This window comes from Odocoileus virginianus, chromosome 11 (assembly GCF_023699985.2).
Source record: "Odocoileus virginianus isolate 20LAN1187 ecotype Illinois chromosome 11, Ovbor_1.2, whole genome shotgun sequence".
Lineage (NCBI taxonomy): Eukaryota > Metazoa > Chordata > Mammalia > Artiodactyla > Cervidae > Odocoileus > Odocoileus virginianus.
The window spans coordinates 46,679,187-46,701,054 of NC_069684.1; the positions used below are offsets into that span (position 1 = coordinate 46,679,187).

A 21,868-nucleotide genomic window follows, 5' to 3' on the forward strand; every position below is an offset into this window, starting at 1 on the left:
ACCACACAGAGCTATTGTGAGGAGATATTTTTTCTCATATCCATGCAGATCATGATCATGTCATAAGGGAAGTGAATGAGATGTAAAGTCTGTTCTTTCTAGAAGTCTTAGAGGAGATGTCCGTTCTTAAGCCAGAATGCTAGTTAATCTACTTTTCTCACATCGTGAGGGCTTTTGTTTCTGTTCTCATCCCTGTTCTCTGCTTAGCCCCCTTGTCAGACTTCTCCACAGCTCCCAAGATTTCCCTAGTCCCAAGGAAGTCATTGCTTTAACATATTGGCTATATGTGACCTCGGGCCCATTCCTGAATGCCTTTGGGATTTAATTTCTTCCTCTGAAAATGGAGATAATAGTAGTGCCTACTTCCTGAGGATTAAATGAGGTGATAGAATGTGCCGGGCACAGAGTGCGTGCTCTAGAGCTGCGAGCTGAGTGGGCATCCTCCACAACCGTGTATTCTGAACTTCTGGTCTAGATTTTCTTACCACTGGCACTCTTGCTGGTGGTGGTGATGGTGGGGTCCTTCCTCTTTCTTCTACGAGTGCTGTTACTAAGGTACTGCACGCGCGTGCTCTGTTGCTCAGCTGTGTCCAACTCTGCGTGACTCTGTGGGCGTAGCCCACCACGTTCCTCTCTTCATGGGATTCTCTAGGCAAGAATACTGGAGTGGGTTGCCATTTCCCACTCCATATTAAGATACCAGTGGTCTTCTTTTGTCCAAATCTAAGACAGTTCTTATTCTTCTGGCCATCTTTAATATTTTTAACAGTAGAGATCAGCCTGCAACAGAGGTACGGAGCAGCGGGCACTTAAAGGGGTTACAGGAAGAAGAGGGGGTCAGATGAAGGGAAGGGGAGGGAAGAGATGAGGGAGTGAGAGAGACCTGGACTGATTGATGAGTAGAGAGCCAGTGATGGAAGTATTTTGCAGAGGGGTTAGACATGGAGTGGATGAGTGGGGAATGGAGTCGACAGTTGCAAGAGAAATAATTTCTAAGTATTGTAATAGCAAAAGGAAGCTGAGAAATAGAATAGTTGAAGGTGGTCGGGCACCCATCGAAATTTTTTCAAGATAAGGAATATTGTGAATGTTTTATAGCCAAAGAGCTAGCAAATAATAAAGAATGAAGATGCTGAAAGAGAGGCACATGTGTCAAGAACAAGAGCCAAGACAACGGAGTGGGGTTAGCTTTGTTAGGAAGAGTGCTATTTTTCCCTCCATGGTTGAGAGAGTAAGGAAGGAGGTTTGCTTCCCTGGTGGCTCAGATGGTAAAGAATCCCGTAATGCACGAGACACAGGTTCGATCCCTGGGTTGGGAAGATCCCCTAGAGAAGGGAATGGCAACCCACTCCAGTATTCTTGCCTGGAGAATTCCATGAACAGAGGAGCCTGATGGGCTACAGTCCTTGGGGTCACAAAGAGTCGGACACAACTGAGTGACTGACACGTTCACTTTCATGTACACACCTGTAGTGGTGTGAGAGAAGTGCATGGAAAGCTGGTAGTATGGACTGAAGGTTTGAGTCCTTCTCAGATTCATATATTGAGGCCCTTACCCTCAGCAGGATGGTATTTGGTGGTGGGACCTTTGAGAGGGGAGTAGGTTTAGATGAGGTCATGAGAGTGGAGCCCCCCAAAGGAGAGGGAGACCCAAGCCTGCTCTCTTCCCGCTGTGAGGTCACAACAGGAAGAAGGTCACCTGCAAGCTGGGACTCGGACTGTCCCAGACCCCAAATTAGTTAGTGCTTTAATCTCAGACTTCAAGCCCCTAGAACTAGGAGAAATGAATGTCTGTGGTTTAGGTTCCCTCGTCTGTGGTATGTTGTTAGAGCAATCAGAGCTGAGTGAGAAGGGTTGGTGATGGTGCCGACCTCAGCAGTTTTCATTTCTTTGGTGAAGTAGGTGATAGGGTTTTCTGCTGAGATTAAGGGGGGCCATGCTTTGGAGCTTGAGGCCAGAGAGGATTCAGGATAGCTCTTTGGGAAGTTTGCTAGGGCATCAACATGAGATGAGAGAAAGGATTGTCGGGCAGCGTCCAGGACACTTGATGCTAGATGGCATGAATCTGTAGTGGGCCACAGGTTTTTGTTGTTTTCTTCCAGCAGTGCTTTGCAGTAACAGGAAATTAAAATTAGAGGCATAGAGATGCTCAGGGTTATGGATCAATAGAGCAGGCAGGATGGAAGGTTAAGGGACCCAGAATCCGGGGTGGTGATAATGGAAATTTTGAGTAGTTGACTGTGGAATATTGAGCAACCCAATGTGTAGATTAATTAACTGCCAAACACTGCATGAGTGAACCCAGGGGAAACTGGTGGAGGAACCATCCAGCCAACCTACAGAATTATGAAAAATAAGAACTTGCTGTTGTTTAAGACGCCACATTTTGGGCAGTGTGTGATCCAGCAGTGGAAACCTGCAATGCTCTGCCTCATGTTGGGCAATTGGGACCGGGATTCTGGGGGCAAGGGAGCCGGTGCAGCAGGTCAGGCCCTGGGGAAGCAGAGCAGAAGAGAATGGAGAGAGAAAGAGAAGACTTCACATCCCATTCCCAAACCACAAACTAGAGTTATAGATATGAATTGTATCTAGAGTAGTCTAGTAGACTAGAGATAAAAATGTGTCATGTTCCTGTATTTTTCTAAATCTAATCTAATTCCATTTCCCCATGTGCAAGACCAGAAAAAGTTCAACATTAGCAATTTGGTGGCTCCTTCTCTTCTTCTCTCATATTGTCCTCAGTTAGTGTTAGTTGCTCAGTCGTGTCCAACTCTGTACGACCCTCTGGGCTGTAGCCCACCAGGATCCTCTGTCCATGGAATTCTCCAGGTAAGAATACTGGAGTGGGTTGCTATTCCCTTCTCCAAGGGATCTTCCCGACCTAGGGATTGAATACACACAGGTCCCCGGCATTGCAGGCGGATTCTTTACTGTCTGAGTCTCCAGGGACCACATTGTACTAGGAGGCTAATGCAGTCTTTAGGGAAAACAAGGGCAGGGAAACCGCTGTGCTGCTGAGACATCTAGACCTGAAGCCATGGGCATCACCCCCTTCCTTTGTGCCCAGGTCGGCTGCAGGGATCCTGACCACAGCTTCCAGAGCACAGGGGAGAGATTAGCTTTCTGCTGAAAGGGAGGGTGGGCGAGCTAGAGAACCTGTTGTTTGTGTACAGGTGAGCTCGTGACATTTTGTATTGTTCTCTAGGCCACTGTGGACCCTCAGCTGAAGGGTCTTTGCCCTTTTCTCTTATATCATCAGGACTAGACAGAAAGAAGTTCCTTGATGCTGAGAGGACGTTAGGCTTTGTTTTCTGTGGTCTGCCTGGGCAAAGTGAGACAGTCTAGCCCAATGCCCTCAGAGAGCAGAAGATGGTGATGGGTTCTTCAAAGCAAAGTGGAAAGAGGGGCAGAGTAAAATGTTCTAAGACTGCAAGGAGGAATCTACCGCCTTCTTATAGGAAGCAGCTTGCTGGTGGCAGGTCTTCAGGTGAGATGGCCATGTGGATATAGCACTAAGCACCCGGCCCAGCCCTTCCCGCCTCCTTGGGAAGCCCATCTGTTCAGCTGATGGTGCCCAAATCGGTCTTCTATTTCACCCTGGTCCATTCCCATTGGTATTTAATGGGAATGCTCGCGTCTTTCTGGTCTTAAAAAATAAAAAATCTCCCGATACCATGTCCCCCTCCAGACGTCAGTTCTTCCCCTTCACTGCACAGATCCATCCACCTCAACCCTGGTTTCTCCTCAGCCTTCAAGTGAAATATCCTTGGTCCAGAATCAGAACTATCTCCTTCTTTACTAATTCCAGTGGACATTTTTCAGAACTTATTTTCCTTGACCTTTCAGCAGCATTTAACACTGAAGATGACTCAATTTTTTTCATCTCTTTCCTTAGTTTCCATGACATCACCCTGTCCTGAATTTCAGCTTATTTCCTGGCTCCTCTTCTCTGAGTCTAGTGCAGATTCCTCATCCTTGGACCGTTGTGTCAGTGGGGAGACTCCTGTGAGCTCTTCCTGCATCATCATCTCTTCCACCCACGGCACTCTTCGTACAGGAGCTCTTCTGCTCCCGTGGCTTTGTTACCAGATCTGTGTTTCCAGCCCAGATTTTCTCCTATACATCTTTATACATGTCAAGTCTACCCTTAGATTTTATCCCCTTCAAAAGCTAGTAAGTTAGCCTGTTACTGTTTCTTGGATATTGGCAGAAGACGTGAGACCTGGGTCAGCAACCCAGGACTTCATTTAAATATGTTTGAGGGAATTCCCTGGAGGTCCAGTGCTTAAGACTCTGTGCTTCCACTGCAGGGGGCATAGGTTTGACCTCTGGTCAGAAAACTAAGATTCTTCATGCTTTGACATGTGGCCAGTAAATAAGTAAATAAATGAATAAGGTTGAAATTTTCTCATAGTGGCACAGGGGGGATAAATTACATTGCTGACACAGCACAATGCAATTCTAATTTTCTGTTTATGTACTGTACCTGTCTTCACAAAGTGCATCATAATGGCAGCTATTCCCTAGAAAAGAACCATCAAAAGAAGGATTGCATATATAATTTAAAATTTTCTAGTAGCTGTATTTTTAAAAACTAAAAGAGAAACAGGTAAAACAATGTGTTTTATTTAACCAATATGTCTAAAATATGATTTCAACATGTAATCAATTAAAAATTATTAATGGATGTTTTACATTTTTTTAATACTAGTTTTTGAAATCCATATATATTTTTCACTTAGAGTCCATTTTAATCTGGACTAGTCACATTTCCAGTGCTCTATAGCCAGATGGAGGTAATAGCTTCTGTATTGCATGGTGCAGGCCTGAAATTTCTCTTTTTTTCCCCCAGCCCACCTCCCCAAGATTTCTAACTGGCAAGGGCATACAAACACTACCCTCCTCACTTCCCTGCCTTCCCTTTGTTTCTGTGAGTTAAGGCAGCCTTTATTCTTATCCTTCTGAGTCTGGAGTTGAAGCAGTTCTCTGATTCACAGAACAGAAGGCCTAGAAGGTTATGGAGGAGATAAATCCATGACTGTTTATCAAATTATATTTTTTTGTCCCTGCCTCACTAACTATTTGTTCTAACGTATGCAATACCCAGTCTGATATTACAAGAGTATTACTACATTGGTGTTAGCCAGTTTCATGGGTCATCTTTAGCTGCTTCTTGAGAGAAAGTATAATCTCATAAAACATTTTTAGTCTCTAGTAACAGCATCATGTTCAGATCCTGCCTCAGTGAGGCACGTGGGCATGAAAAGCAGTGAGACTAAGGAACCCAGGGAGGTACGAAATAGAGTTGACTTGAAGACATTACATGTTTAGTTGGCCCTCAAATCAGTCAGTGAACACCAGGAATCCTATATTCCACAGTTATTGACTTCAGGTTTTTTTCTTGATACTCATCCTTCAGCCTCCTGAAGTGAAGAACTTAAAAATTCTTATTTAAAATGTTTTCTCTGTAAAATAGAGAGTAAATATAATACCACAGATATTAGCCAGAATGGTGAAGAAGTTAAATATTCTAGTTAAGTGGACATTAGTTAAGTTGCTAACATTAGTTAACATTAACATCTAGTTAAGTTGAACAAGTTAACTTTCAAAATATCACAACTTTTTAACCATTTTAAATGAAAACATTTAACAGTCTATTATTAATCCCCTGTCTGAGTATCCAGGGAGTACTGAATATAGCTTATACTTTTCTTAGGTTATTGATAAATTTTTTTAAAAATTTTATTATTATTTTTTTATTTTTTTCCATTTATTTTTATTAGTTGGAGGCTAATTACTTTACATCATTGCAGTGGTTTTTGTCATACATTGAAATGAATTAGCCATGGATTTACATGTATTCCCCATCCTGGTCCCCCCTCCCACCTCCCTCTCCACCCGATCCCTCTGGGTCTTCCCAGTGCACCAGGCCCGAGCACTTGTCTCATGCATCCAACCTGGGCTGGTGATCTATTTCACTCTAGATAATATACATGTTTCAATGCTGTTCTCTTGAAACATCCCACCCTCGCCTTCTCTCACAGAGTCCAAAAGTCTGTTCTATACATCTGAGTCTCTTTTTCTGTTTTGCATATAGGGTTATCATTACCATCTTTCTAAATTCCATATATATGTGTTAGTATACTGTAATGGTCTTTATCTTTCTGGCTTACTTTGCTCTGTATAATGGGCTCCAGTTTCATCCATCTCATTAGAACTGATTCAAATGAATTCTTTTTAATGGCTGAGTAATATTCCATGGTGTATATGTACCACAGCTTCCTCATCCATTCGTCTGCTGATGGGCATCTAGGTTGCTTCCATGTCCTGGCTATTATAAACAGTGCTGTGATAAACATTGGGGTGCATGCGTCTCTTTCAGATCTGGTTTCCTCAATGTGTATGCCCAGAAGTGAGATTGCTGGGTCATATGGCAGTTCTATTTCCAGCTTTTTAAGAAATATCCACACTGTTTTCCATAGTGGCTGTACTAATTTGCATTCCCACCAATAGTGTAAGAGGGTTCCCTTTTCTCCACACCCTCTCCAGCATTTATTGCTTGTAGACTTTTGGATAGCAGCCATCCTGACTGGCGAGTAATGGTACCTCATTGTGGTTTTGATTTGCATGTCTCTGATAATGAGTGATGTTGAGCATCTTTTCATGTGTTTTTGTGCCATCTGTATGTCTTCCTTGGAGAAATGTCTGCTTAGTTCTTTGGCCAATTTTTTGATTGGGTCATTTATTTTTCTGGAGTTGAGCTGGAGGAGTTGCTTGTATATTTTTGAGATTAATCCTTTGTCTGTTGCTTCGTTTGCTATTATTTTCTCCCAGTCTGAGGGCTGTCTTTTCACCTTGCTTATGGTTTCCTTTGTTGTGCAAAAGCTTTTAAGTTTCATTAGGTCCCATTTGTTTATTTTTGCTTTTGTTTCTAAAATTCTGGGATGTGGGTCATAGAGGATCCTGCTGTGATTTATGTCGGAGAATGTTTTGCCTATGTTCTCCTCTAGGAGTTTTATAGTTTCTGGTCTTACATTTAGATCTTTAATCCATTTTGAGTTTATTTTTGTGTATGGTGTTAGAAAGTGTTCTAGTTTCATTCTTCTACAGGTGGTTGACCAGTTTTCCCAGCACCACTTGTTAAAGAGGTTGTCTTTTTTCCATTGTATATCCTTGCCTCCTTTGTTGAAGATAAGGTGACCATAGGTTCATGGATTTATCTCTGGGCTTTCTATTCTGTTCCATTGATCTGTATTTCTGTCTTTGTGCCAGTACCATACTGTCTTGATGACTGTGGCTTTGTAGTATAGTCTGAAGTCAGGCAGGTTGATTCCTCCAGTTCCATTCTTCTTTCTCAAGATTACTTTGGCTATTCGAGGTTTTTTGTATTTCCATACAAATTGTGAAATTATTTGTTCTAGTTCTGTGAAAAATACCATTGGTAGTTTGATAGGGATTGCATTGAATCTATAGATTGCTTTGGGTAGTATAGCCATTTTGACAATATTGATTCTTCCAATCCATGAACACGGTATATTTCTCCATCTGTTTGTGTCCTCTTTGATTTCTTTCATCAGTGTTTCATAGTTTTCTATGTATAGGTCTTTTGTTTCTTTAGGTAGATATGCTCCTAAGTATTTTATTCTTTTGTTGCAATGGTGAATGGTATTGTTTCCTTAATTTCTCTTTCTGTTTTCTCATTGTTAGTATATAGGAATGCAAGAGATTTCTGTGTGTTAATTTTATATCCTGCAACTTTACTCTATTCATTGATTAGCTCTAGTAATTTTCTGGTAGAGTCTTTAGGGTTTTCTATGTAGAGGATCATGTCATCTGCAAACAGAGAGAGTTTCACTTCTTCTTTTCCTATCTGGATTCCTTTTACTTCTTTTTCTGCCCTGATTGCTGTGGCCAAGACTTCCAAAACTATGTTGAATAGTAGTGGTGAGAGTGGGCACCCTTGTCTTGTTCCTGATTTCAGGGGAAATGCTTTCAATTTTTCACCATTGAGGGTGATGCTTGCTGTGGGTTTGTCATATATAGCTTTTATTATGTTGAGGTATGTTCCTTCTATTCCTGCTTTCTGGAGAGTTTTAATCATAAATGGATGTTGAATTTTGTCAAAGGCTTTTTCTGCATCTATTGAGATAATCATATGGTTTTTATCTTTCAATTTGTTAATGTGGTGTATTACATTGATTGACTTGCGGATATTAAAGAATCCTTGCATTCCTGGGATAAAGCCCACTTGGTCATGGTGTATGTTTTTTTAATATGTTGTTGGATTCTGTTTGCTAGAATTTTGTTAAGGATTTTTGCATCTATGTTCATCAGTGATATTGGCCTGTAGTTTTCTTTTTTTGTGGCATCTTTGTCTGGTTTTGGAATTAGGGTGATGGTGGCCTCATAGAATGAGTTTGGAAGTTTACCTTCTTCTGCAATTTTCTGGAAGAGTTTGAGTAAGATAGGTGTTAGCTCTTTAAATTTTTGGTAGAATTCAGCTGTGAAGCTGGTTATTGATAAATTGAATTACATTCCTATTGGGGAGGGGGCGAGGAATAACTAATATTTATTGAATGTCTACTCTGTCAAGAGCTGTGCTTTATGTTATGGTCTCATATTATTTGGCCATTAGAGTATTCTCAGCTCAGTTCTGAGTATTTCAAGGAAGAATCTTTGTTTCACCTGCCAGGTAGGCTTATGCATGCAGATTAACCTGCCCAGTCTAGCAAATTACAGGACTGGAGTTGGAACCCTAGCAGTCTGCCAATGGCTTCCCCAGTGGCTCAGCAGTAAAGAATCTGTCTGCAAAGGAAGAGATTCAAGAGGTGAGGGTTTGATCCCTGGGTTGGGAAGATCTCCAGAAGAAGGAAATGGCAGCCCGCTCCAGTATTCTTGCCTGGGAAATCCCAGGATATAGGGAGCCTGGTGGGCTATGGCCCATGGGGTCTCAAAAAAGTTGAACATGACTTAGCGACTAAACAACAACAATAGTCTCCCCCTAGAGGTCGTACTTTTGGGTACCCTGCCTCTAGACTTCACCTCCTTAGAGATTATCATCCTCATTTTACAGATGTGGAAACTGTGGCTCAAAAGAATTAACTAACACTTAAAACCAGTTAGGAAGTGGCAGGGTTTGCGCTTGCCAGTCAACACAAACACTTCTTTCTTCTCTCTTGGGTTCACTTGTCTGCCTTTTCCTTTCCTCAGAAAGTATCTTTCATCCTCTTGAGGCAATGTTTATTACATGACTTTGTTTGCTGTGCTACACCTGCTGTGAAAGAATTTAGAGAAACATAGTGCTTGTTTTTTCAGAGTTTATATTCTAAAACAATTGACTACTTTTTTTTCCCACAGAGAGGTCGGAACAATTATCAGGTCATTAGGATGCTGCCCTAGTGAAGGAGAGCTACATGATCTGATTGCAGAGGTAAGTAGGCTGAGAAACTTTCATTCATGGCTGAATGAAATGGAATGGCTCTTTTTGCATGGCTCTATCTTCTTGTAATTAAAAAAAGCCAATCGTTACCTGAAGTGAAAAATGCCCTAAATTACCAAATGTACTCAGTGAAGACCTTAGGACAGCTATGAACGTGCATGCATGCTAAGTCACTTTAGTCGTGTCTGACGCTTTGCGACCCCATGGGCTGTAGCCCGCCAGGCTCCTCTGTCCATGGGATTCTCCAGGCAAGAACACTTGAGTGGGTTGCCATGCCCTCCTCCAGGGGATCTTTCTGACCCAGGAATCAAAACCGTGACTCCTGCATTGCAGGTGGATTCTTTACCGCTGAGCCACCAGGGAAGCCTAGGACAGCTATGTGAATTAGCAAATTAACAGGATCTGTAAGAATTGGTATCAGATCTTAAAGAAGTGTTTATGACCAGGTAATGCGATGGCTCAAGTAAAGACCTCACTTTAGACATTACACTCTTTGTAATTAGTTGAAGAAAGGCCAGTAGACACAGGGGACTGACTGTATGCAGAATGAAAATTGGCAGATGAATATAGTAAATAATGTCAGTTTACAGGGAGCAGAAAGAGGAAAGACTGTACAGAATATATTTGAGGAAATAAAACTAACTTTCACAATTAGTAGTAAATAAAATAATAACTCACTTGACGCTGAATTTTGAAAATGCTTATTTGTAATAGTGTAGATGAGTTGCTGGAGGGAATTATAAACGTTGATGAGAAGCCCAAAACCAGAGAGCTTCACGCCTTATTTGGTTTTCCAGAAAAGTATCTGATCAACTTTCAAGTACAACTTTCAGTTCAACAAGGCAGAGGCCTGGAGGGAAAAGAACTACCTGGGCAGTCACTAGAAAACTCTTTTCAAACTTGTTTATTAGGTATGTGGGTTTTGGTGGAGGCCAAGTATCAACAAAGAGGCTAGGGACAAAGGCAAGCATGTATGATTTTATTTATCTCCTTATTCCTTGCACCCAGTATAGTACTTGCTTGTTCGGGAAGGAAGTGACTCTGGGTGAGTCGCTTAACCTCTGCATCAGTTTCTCCATAATAATACTCACTTCAGAATTTGCTTCAAAGATAAATGAAATAATGTATAAGAAGACAAGTTTTGAATCCTAAAGTACATAGATTGGAAAGATGACTGTTGCTCCACATTAACAATTTTAAAATTTAATTATTTTGTATTGGAATGTAGTTTATCTACAGTGTTGTTAGTTTTAGGTGTACAGCAAGTGATTATTATACACATACATATATACATTCTTTTTCAGATTCTTTTCCTATATAGGTTGTTACAGAATCTTGAGTAGAGTTTCCTGTGCTATGCAGTAGCACAGGAAACTTGTTTATTATCTGTTTTATACATAGTAGTGAGGATATGTTAATCATAAACTCCTAATTTATCCTTCCCCCACATTTCCTCTTTAGTAACGATGTTTGTTTTCTAACTCTGTGAGTCTGTTTCTGTTTTGTCCGTAAGTTCATTCGCATTACCATTTTGATAACTAAAACCAAGAACCAATTTTTTATTAGCATTTAAAAATACTCAGTAAAGCAGGAAACTGTTTTCCATTTTGGGATCCAGCAAAGTCATTTTTACTGAGTAGAGGGAAAAACCATCTCCTGCCTGGTCCTCACTAACAGAAAGTGTTGATCACTCCCTTAAAGTGACTATCATCAAAGCTAGAATTTGTATTGGGGAGAAGAAAGTTGGCACTGTGGAAGAGCTAGAACTGGAAGATGAATTTACAGTGAAATCACAATTATTGTTTGTAGTTAAGTAGACTAAGTGGAGCAGTAATGAAAAATACCTCTGAAACTTTAGAACCTAATTCTTTTATGGTTTGCTTGTATGTTTTAATCTATAGCAGGGATCAGCAAACCACAACTCCAGGGCCAAATCCAGTCCACAACCTACTTTTGTAAAGCTTCATTGGAACATAACTAGACTCATTTTGTTGTTGTTGTTCAGTTGCTAAGTCATGTCTGACTGTTTGCAACCCCATGGACTGTAACACGCCAGGCTCCTCTGTCCCCTGCTAGCTCCTGGAGTTTGCTCAGATTCACGTCCATGAAGTCAGTGATACTGTCCAACCATCTTATCCTCCACTGCCCCTTTTTCCTTTTGCCTTCAATCTTCCGCATCAACAGGGCAAGACTCACTTACTTACATATTATCTATAGCTATTTACTTACTACAAGAGTGGATTTAAGAGACCATATGATTTGCAAAGCTTAAAGGTTCTGGCCTTTTACAGAAAAGGTTTGCCAACTCCTGATCTATATATAGGTTTCTCTGGCAAAGTAGAACAAATACTACATCTAGTGTTAAGAGATTGGGGTTCAGATCCCATAACTACTGCTTACAGTTGTGTCACCTTTGGTGAGCCACTTAATCTTTCAAAGTCTGGTTTCACATGCAAAAGAAATGCAGCACTACCATGGTGTTTTATGAGTGTTAAATTTAATAGCTGTAAGGAATCAGCTGTTACCTGGTGGGCACTCTGCATATTTGGATTTGCTTGCTCTGTAGATGACTTGCTACCAAAACACCCCCACAGGTTTGGGCAGTTAGCCACAGTAGGTGTTCAGGTCCCAATGTTTTATTTTGTTTCACTGTTTTCTTAGGTACATTGACACAACTTTTGAAAATTACAGATATTTAGAACAGTTATGGTCTCATAAAGATCACTGAGCTATCTAAGCTCTGTATAAATGTTTTTCTGTACTTATTCACAGCGCAGTTTATTCACATTGCATTCTAGCAATATGCTTGAAAAGGTTTGCATGTGACTGTCCTTTTTGAAGTTTCCCAAATAATTGAGAGGGAAAAAAAGCACACAGATATTTGATACATACATACATACAAAGCTACATAATAGTGAACGTCTAGAGGTAGATGTCATATCACTAAATGCTGTGTAGTGGTTTCAGAACTGAAGCTGTTTCTGCCTCATTTGTTCTGAAATGAAATAGTGACTATACTCTAAAATTCTTCTATAAAAAATTGAAGTCTGTGTTTGGTTCTCTAATTGTCATTTACTTGAATTTTATTGTAGATTCATACTAACTTTCAGTTCTCCATTTCCTGGAGATGAATTTGAAATACAGTGTTTCTCTTGAAATAGATCATTTAAAAAATCACTCAACATTGATCCCTTTACTTAATATTCTGTAGTTAACCACTGGTCCCACATAATCTCTGCCTGTTTGGAATGTCACCAACCCAGCAAAAATGAGAAAGGTTAATGAAAATCTTATCAACATGCAGGTTACTGAACAATTTTTCCTTTGATGTTAAGTTAGAGCCGCCTGGAATCTTCAGTGTGCAAGGACTGGGAGGAGATGATGACGTCTCAGTACAAGCGGAAAGGATACTTAGTGGCCTAGATCCTTTAAAGTTCAGACTAAGGGAGGTGGGAGGGGGTATCCGGATGGGGAATACTTGTAAATCCATGGCTGATTCATGTCAATGTGTGACAAAAACCACTACAATATTGTAGAGTAATTAGCCTCCAACTCATAAAAATAAATGAAAAAAACAAACAAACAAACAAAAAAAGTTCAAACCTAAGTGTACTTATGGAGAATTTAAAGTAATTACAAAAGAGAACTAAAAGATGTTTGGAAAATAATATCAGTGCTGGTGAGATTATTACATTGCACAGTGTTTTTTAAAAGGTCAAGTCATCAGGAAAATCTAAAAATCAAAAATGTGTGTGCACCTAATAACAGAACTTTAGTATACATAAAGCAAACATAGACAGATTAGAGGGAAAAACAGACAATTCCATAATCACAGATGACGATTACAGTAAACTGCTCTAAGTAACTGATAGAATAGCCATATAAAATATTAGCAAAGATATAGAAGATATGAACAATACCATCAACCACTCCAACCTAATTAGTATTTATAGAACACTACCCTGAACAACTGCAATATACATGTTCTTTCCATGTGTACATGGAGTGTTCATTAAGATAGTTTAAGTACTAGGCCACAAAACAAGTCTTAGTAGATTTTTAATACCAAAAAAATGAATTAAATAGAGAGCAGTTGAGAATAAGATCATTAGGAAATCCTCAAGTACTTGGAATTATACTTCTTTTTTTAAATTTTATTTATTTTTTTTATTGAGGGATAATTGCTTTACAGAATTTTGTTGCTTTCTGTCAAACCTCAACACGAATCACTGATAGGTATACATAAATCCCCTCCTTTTTGAAACTGTCTCCCGTCTCCCTCCTCATCCCACCTCTCTAGGTTGATACAAAGCCCCTGTTTGAGTTTCCTGAGCCATAGAGCAAATTCCTGTTGGCTATGTATTTTACATATAGTAATGTATGTTTCCATGTTATTCTTTCCATACATCTCACCTCTCCTCCCCTCTCCCGATAAGCAACATACTTCTAAATAATTCATGAATCAAAGAAGAAATCACAAGGAAAATTAGAAAACGTTTTGTCCTGAGTGATAGGGAAGATGCAACATGTCAAACTTTGTGGATGCAGGTAAAACATCACTTAGAGGACAGTTTACCACTTTAAGTGTTTATATTAGAAAAGACAAAAAAATCTGCAAATAATTATCTAAATTCTCATCTTAAGAAACTAGAAAAACAAGACCAACATACACACAATATAAATAGAGGGAAGGAAACTATAAAGAGCAGAAATCAGTGAAATAGAAAATGGACAGAGAAAAATCACTGAAAGAAAATATGAATCTGTTCAAATACAGTTGATAAACTTACAGCTAAGTACATTGAGATACAAATTACCAATATCAAGATTAAAGGGAACTGTATTCAATATCTTGTAATAGCCTATAATGGAGAAGAATCTGAAGAAGAATATATATATATAAACATATATATGTATATATAAATATAAAACAATCACTTTGCTGTATACCTAAAACTAACACAATATTGTAAATCAACTATATTTCAATAAAAATGTTTTATTTAATTATGAAATTTCCCTTCTACCAGTTCTTAATAGTACTAGAGCTATAGTCACTTCTTGAAACAGAAATTAAGGAGTAGCTTCTGTATAAAAAAATCTTTAATATGAAGAATGGGTTTTCATTATCCTTCAAATAATAAGGAAACATTATCAAAAACTGTATGCCAATGAATCTGACAACTTAGATAAATGGATAAATCCCCTGAGAGACACAGATGATCAAAACTGAGTCAACAAAAACTGGAGAATTTGAATAGTCCCATATCGATTACCAAAATTAAATTTATAATTAAAAATTTTCCCACAAAGAAAACTAGAGATTCAGATGAATTCACTGGTGAATTTGCTCTAACATTTATGGAAGAAGGAGTACCAATTCTATACAAAAATCTTTCTGAAAATATTACAGGAAAGAACACTTTTTCAGCTCATTTTCTGAGGCTAGTATTACTCTTGATACCAAAACCAAACAATCATATTACAAGAAATAAACCTATGGACTTTGTTAACATAGATGCAAAAAAATCCTTAATAAAATTTTATCAAATTAATTTCAACAATATGTTAAAAAGGATAATACATCTAGAGCAAGTGCCATTTATACCAGAAATTTAAGGTTAGCTTAATATTAATTGATGTAATTTACTACATTAATAGAACAAAGTAGATAAATGATCTAATCATTTGAATAAATACAGAGAAAACATTGAAAAAATTCTACACTCATTGAAGATAAAAATACCCAGCAATATAAGAAGAAAAGGAAACTTCTTTACCTGGCTAAGGACATCTACAAAAAGCCCTAAGGCTAACATCTTACTCATTGGTGAAAACTCAGTGCTTTCTACCTAAAATCAGGAATGTCTATGTTCATCACTCCTATTCATCTTTGTACTTGAAATCTTAGCTAGTTCAACAAGGCAAGAAATAATAACCAAAAATACACAAGTTTGGATAGTAAAAAGTAAAACTGTTTCAAAGCAACATGATTGTGCATATAGAAGATCCTAAGAAATTTACCAAAAAGTCATTAGAACTAATATATGAAGTTAGCCAAGTTACAGGCTACAAAGTCAACATACAAAATTAATTATATTTCTATATAAGTTAACAATTAGAAAAATTAAGTAATCAGTTCCATTTATAATAGCCTAAAAAGTGAAATAATAAAGTTAGCAAAAGATAGATGAGACTTAAATACTGAAAACAGCAAACATTGTACAGGGAAATTAAGATCTAAGTAAATAGATATACATGTTTGTGAATTAGAAAGCGCAATATTTTTAAGATGTTCTTCTCAGATTGAACTCTAGACTCAACACATTTTCAACCAATCATAGCAAAATTTTCTGAAGGAATGTACAAACTGATTCTAAAATTTGAATGGAAACATGAAAGACCTTGAACAACCAAAATAATTTTGACAAAAAGGACAAAGATGGATTTATACCACCTCATGTGCAGATGACACCACCCTTATGGCAGAAAGTGAAGAACTAAAAAGCCACTTGATGAAAGTGAAAGAGGAGAGTAAAAAAGTTGGCTTAAAGCTTAACATTCAGAAAACTAAGATCATGGCATCTGGTCCCATCACTTCATGGCAAATAGATGGGGAGACAGTGGAAACAGTGTCAGACTTCATTTTTGGGGGCTCCCAAATCACTGCAGATGGTGATTGAAGCCATGAAATTAAAAGACGCTTACTCCTTGGAAGGAAAGTTATGACCAACCTAGATAGCATATTGAAAAGCAGAGACATTCCTTTGCCAACAAAGGTCCATCTAGTCAAAGCTATGGTTTTTCCAGTGGTCACGTATGGATGTGAGAGTTGGACTATAAAGAAAGCTGAGCGCCGAAGAATTGATGCTTTTGAGCTGTGGTGTTGGAGAAGACTCTTGAGAGTCCCTTGGACTGCAAGGAGATCCAACCAGTCCATCCTAAAGGAGATCAGTCCTGGTGTTCATTGGAAGGACTGATGATGAAGCTGAAACTCCAATACTTTGGCCACCTGATGCGAAGAATGGACTCATTTGAAAAGACCCTGATGCTGGGAAGGATTGAGGGCAGGAGAAGAAGGGGACGACAGAGGATGAGATGGCTGGATGGCATCACCAACTCGATGGACATGAGTTTGGGTAAACTCTGGGAGTTGGTGATGGACAGGGAGGCCTGGCGTGCTGCAGTTCATGGGGTCACAAAGAGTCGGACACGACTGAGTCATTGAACTGAACTGATTGCAGATTTACTATGAAGCTTCAGTTATCTTGAGTATTATATTTGTACACATATTGTGTGGTATCATGCACAGTGTGATATTTTGTACACTGGTACACATATAGATCAGTGGAACTGACTAGAGAATTGAGAAATAGAACCACACATATCTTTGACATAGGTGCCAACATCATTCAATGAGAAAAGGATAATCATTTCAATAAATAGCGTTTGAGCAAATGGTTATCTGAATAGAAAGAAACAACACTCTTTTCAACATTCTTTTACTCCATACACAAAAATTAACTTGAAATGGATCATAGAACTGAACATGAGAGCTAAATCTATAAAACTTCTAGAAGAAAACATAGGGAAAACTTTGTGATGTTGGGTTAGCCAAAGATTTCTTAGACAAAGAGACAAGAAAGCATGAACCATAAAGGAACAACAGTGATTAATTTCATCAATACTAAAAACTTTTGCCCATCGAAGGGCAGAGCTAAAAACATACAGGGCTTCACTGGTGGTCCAGTGGTTGAGTCCGGCTTGTAATACAGGGGCCACTAGTTCAATCCCTCATCTGAAAAAGATTCCACATGCTGCGGAGCAACTAAGCCTGTGTGGCACAACTCCTGAGCCCAAGCTCTAGACCCCTTGAGCCGCAACCATTGAAACCCATGCGCCGTAGAGCCCATGCTCTGAAGCAAGAGAAGCCACTACAATGAGAAGCCTGCACACCACAACAAAGAGTAGCGCTTGCTCGCCGCAATTAGAGAAAGCCCACAGGCAGCAATGAAGACCCAGCATAGCCAAAAGTAGAAATAAACAAATGCGAGTCATGGATTGGGGGAAAATACTTGAAAGATAATTTATTTGATATTGTATAGTTCATTTGATAATATATGAATGTCTGTGCTGTGCTTAGTCGCTCAGTCGTGTCTGACTTTTTGCCACTTCATGGACCGTAGCCCGCCAGGCTCCTCTGTTTAGGGGATTCTCCAGGAAAGAATATTGAAGTGGTTTGCCATGCCCTCCTCCAGGGGCTCTTCCCAACCCAGAAATCGAACTGGGGTCTTCTGCATTGCAGGCCGATTCTTTACCAGCTGAGCTACTAGGGAAGCCCATATGAATGTCTCTTTCAACCTAATTTTTAAAATAGCCGAAGGTTTGTATGGACATTTCGTGAAAGAAAAAGTATCAGTGGCCAATAAGCACATAAAAAGATGATGAATATCTCTAGTCAGTGGGGATAATGAAGTGCCACTACACATCCACTAGAATGTCTTAAGATTTGAGTCTGAAAATGTTAAATGCTGGCAAGCCCATTAATGAAAGTAGAGTGTTAATGTTCCCTACTATTATTATTGTATTACTGTTGATTTCTCTGTTTATGTCTGTTAATATTTGCTTTATATATTTAGCTGCTCCTGGGTTCAGTATATATTTACAATTGTTATATCTTCTCTGTCGGGTTGATCTCTTTACCACTATGTAATGTCCTTCTCTGTCTCTTGTTACAGTCTCTTGATTTTGCCTGATTTTCTTTGTTTATTTCTGTGTGTTAAGTAGGTCAGTTTTGTTTCCCAGTCCTGGAGTGGTAGCCTTATGCAGATGTCCTAGGGGGCTCAGTAGCTCCCCTCTGATCACCAGAGCTATATGCCCCCTGTGTGGGCTGCGTGTGCCCTTCTGTTGTGGCAGGGCTGACTGCTGTGGGCATGCTGGTGAGGGGGCTGGCCCTTGATTCACTTGGTTGCAAGGCCCTGCCTCCTACTGGAGGGTGGGGTAGGCTTCCTGTGTGGTTTGACTGAGGAGCCTGGTGAGGGGGTGCAACTGCTGCTGGACCACTGGAGGGCAGGGCTGAGTCCATCGGCAGCTGTCTGTGTGGCCTGGGGAGAGCATGTGAGGGAGGGGCTGCTGCCAGCCCACTGGTGGGTGAATAAGCCCCCGGCAGAGGTTTGCTAGTGGAAGGAGTCTGAAATGGAGCTTGCAGTGCTGGTGTCATTGTGGTAGAAGAAGCTTGCAGAAAAGGCTGCTACCAGTGTCTTCATCCCTTGGAGGTCCAGCTGCTTCCTATCTCTCTGGGAGGCTCTCCAAGATTAGCAAGTGGGTCTGCCCTAGGCTTCTTCTGACTACTACCTCTGAGTTAGCATTCAGAGTGTGAGATTTTGTGTGCACCTTTTAAGAGAGGAGTCTCTGTTTCCTATAGCCCTCCAGCTCTCCTGTTCACAAAGGCAGACGCGCTAGGGGCTCATCTGGTGCAGGACCCCGAACTGGGAAGCCCAAGTGGGGTTTGAACCTCTTACTCCTTGGTGGGAACCTCTGCAGTTGTGACCATCCTCCTGTTTGTGGGCGACTTACCTGGGAGTGTTGTTCACTCTTTCAGCCATGTCCGACTCTTTGCAACCCTGTGGAATGCAGCATGCCAGGCTTCCCAGTCCTTCAACATCTCCTGGAGTTTACCCAAACTCATGTCCATTGAGTTGGTGATGCCATCCAACGATCTTATCCTCTCTTGTCCTCTTCTCCTCCTGCCTTCAATTTTCCTCAGCATCAGGGTCCTTTCTAGTGAGTCAGCTCTTTGGATCAGGTGGCCAAAGTATTGGAGCTTCAGCTTCAGCATCAGTCGTTCCAGTGAACATTCAGGGTTGATTTCCTTTAAGGATTGACTGGTTTAATCTCCTTGCTGTCCAAGGGACTCTCAAGAGTCTTCTCCAGCACCACAGTTCAAAAGATCAGTTCTTCGGTGCTCAACCTCTTTATGGTCCAACTCTCACATACATATATGACTACTGGAAAAACCATAGCTTTGACTAGATGGACCTTTGTTGGCAAAGTAATGTCTCTGCTTTTTAATACTCTGTCTCACTTCAGTTCAGTTCAGTTGCTTAGTCATGTCTGACTCTGCGACCCCATGGACTGCAGCACGCCAAGACTCCCTGTCCATCACCAACTCCCAGAGTTTACACAAAATCATGTCCATTGAGTCGGTAATGCCATCCAACCATCTCATCCTCTCTCATCCCCTTCTCCTGCCTTCAATCTTTCCCAGCATCAGGGTCTTTTCAAATGAATCAGTTCTTCGCATCAGGGGCCAAAGTATTGGAGTTTCAGCTTCATCATCAGTCCTTCCAATGAACACCAGGACTGATCTCCTTTAGGATGGACTGGTTGGATCTCCTTGCAGTCCAAGGGCCTCTCAAGAGTCTTCTTCAACAACACAGTTCAAAAGCATCAGCTTTCTTTATAGTCCAACTCTCATATCCATACATGACTACTGGAAAAACCATAGCTTTGACTAGATGGACCTTTGTTGGCAAAGGAATGTCTACTTTTTAACATGCTGTCTAGGTTAATCATAATTTTTCTTCCAAGGAGCAAGCGTCTTTTAATTTCATGACTGCAGTCACCATCTGCAGTGATTTTGGAGCCCCCAAAAATAGAGTCTGTCACTGTTTCCACTGTTTCCCCATCTATTTGCCATGAAGTGATGGGACCAGATGCCATGATCTTAGTTTTCTGAATGTTGAGTTTTAAGCCAACTTTTTCACTGTCTTTCAGTTTCATCAAGAGACTCTTTAGTTCTTCTTCACTTTCTGCCATAAGGGTGGTGTCATCTGCATATCTGAGGTTATTGATAGTTCTCCTGGTAATCTTGATTCCAGCCTGTGCTTCATCCAGCACAAGGTTTCTCATGATGTACTTTGCATATAAGTTAAATAAGCAGGGTGACAATATACAGCCTTGACGTACTTCATTCCCGATTTGGAACCAGTCTGTTGTTCCATGTCCAGTTCTAACTGTTGCTTCCTGACCTGCATACAGATTTCTCAAGAGGCAGGTCAGGTGGTCTGGTATTCCCATCTCTTTAAGAATTTTCCACAGTTTATTGTGATCCACACAGTCAAAGGCTTTGGCATAGTCAATAAAACATAAATAAATGTTTTTCTGGAACTATTTTGCTTTTTCGATGATCCAGTGGATATTGGCAATTTGATATCTGCTTTCTCTGCCTTTTCTAAATCCAGCTTGAACATCTGGAAGTTCACAGTTCACGTACTGTAGAAGCCTTGCTTGGAGAATTTTGAGCACTACTATGCTAGCGTGTGAGATGAGTACAATTGTGCAGTAGTTTGAGCATTCTTTGGCATTGCCTTTCTTTGGGGTTGGAATGAAAACTGACCTTTTCCAGTCCTGTGGCCACTGCTGAGTTTTCCCAATTTGCTGGCATATTGAATACAGCACTTTCACAGCATCATCTTTTAGGATTTGAAATAGCTCAACTGGAATTCCATCACCTCCACTAGTTTGTTGTTAGTGATGCTTCCTAAGGCCCACTTGACTTCACATTCCAGGATGTCTGGCTCTAGGTGAGTGATCATACCATCGTGATTATCTGGGTCATGAAGATCTTTTTTGTATAGTTCAACTGTGTATTCTTGCCACCTCTTCTTAATATCTTCTGCTTCTGTTAGGTCCATATTATTTCTGTCCTTTATTGTGCCCATCTTTGCATGAAATGTTCCCTTGGTATCTCTAATTCTCTTGAAGAGATCTCTAGTCTTTCCCATTCTATTGCTTTCCTCTCTTTCTTTGCATTGATCGCTGAGGAATGCCTTCTTTTCTCTCCTTGCTGTTCTTTGGAACTCTGCATTCTAATGGGTATATCTTTCCTTTTCTTGTTTGCCTTTCTCTTCTCTTCTTTTCACAGCTATTTGTAAGGCCTTCTCAGACAGCCATTTTGCGTTTTTGCATTTCTTTTTCTTGGGGATGGTCTTGACCCCTGTCTCCTGTACAATGTCATGAACCTCATCCATAGTTCTTCAGGTACTCTATCAGATCTAGTCCCTTGAATCTATTTCTCATTTCCACTGTATAATCATAAGGGATTTGAGTTAGGTCATACCTGAATGGTCTAGTGGCTTTCTCTACTTTCTTCAATTTAAGTTTGAATTTGGCAATAAGGAGTTCATGATCTGAGCCACAGTCAGCTCCTGGTCTTCTTTTTGCTGACTGTATAGAGCTTCTCCATCTTTGGCTGCAAAGAATATAATATGGTTTTGGTTATTGACCATCTGGTGATGTCCATGTGTAGAGTGTTCTCTTGTGTTGTTGGAAAAGGGTGTTTGTTATGACCAGTGCATTCCCTTGGCAAAACTGTATCAGCCTTTGCCCCGCTTCATTCTGTACTCCAAGGCCAAATTTGCCTGTTAC

General features: G+C 40.1%; 1 protein-coding gene across 5 annotated transcripts in view; it reads left to right on the forward strand.

The window, feature by feature from the left end:
* EFCAB2 (EF-hand calcium binding domain 2) overlaps positions 1–21,868 on the forward strand; it is a 130,842-nt gene that overhangs the window by 67,066 nt on the left and 41,908 nt on the right. For all 5 annotated transcript variants that reach the window (XR_002318161.2, XR_002318162.2, XM_070474404.1 and 2 more), the window contains exon 3: positions 9,358–9,430. Coding sequence is in view for 3 of the 5 variants with exons in the window: in XM_070474404.1 (XP_070330505.1) it covers positions 9,358–9,430 (73 nt within the window). In the remaining 2 variants the exon portion in view is untranslated. The remainder of the gene's footprint in view (positions 1–9,357; positions 9,431–21,868) is intronic.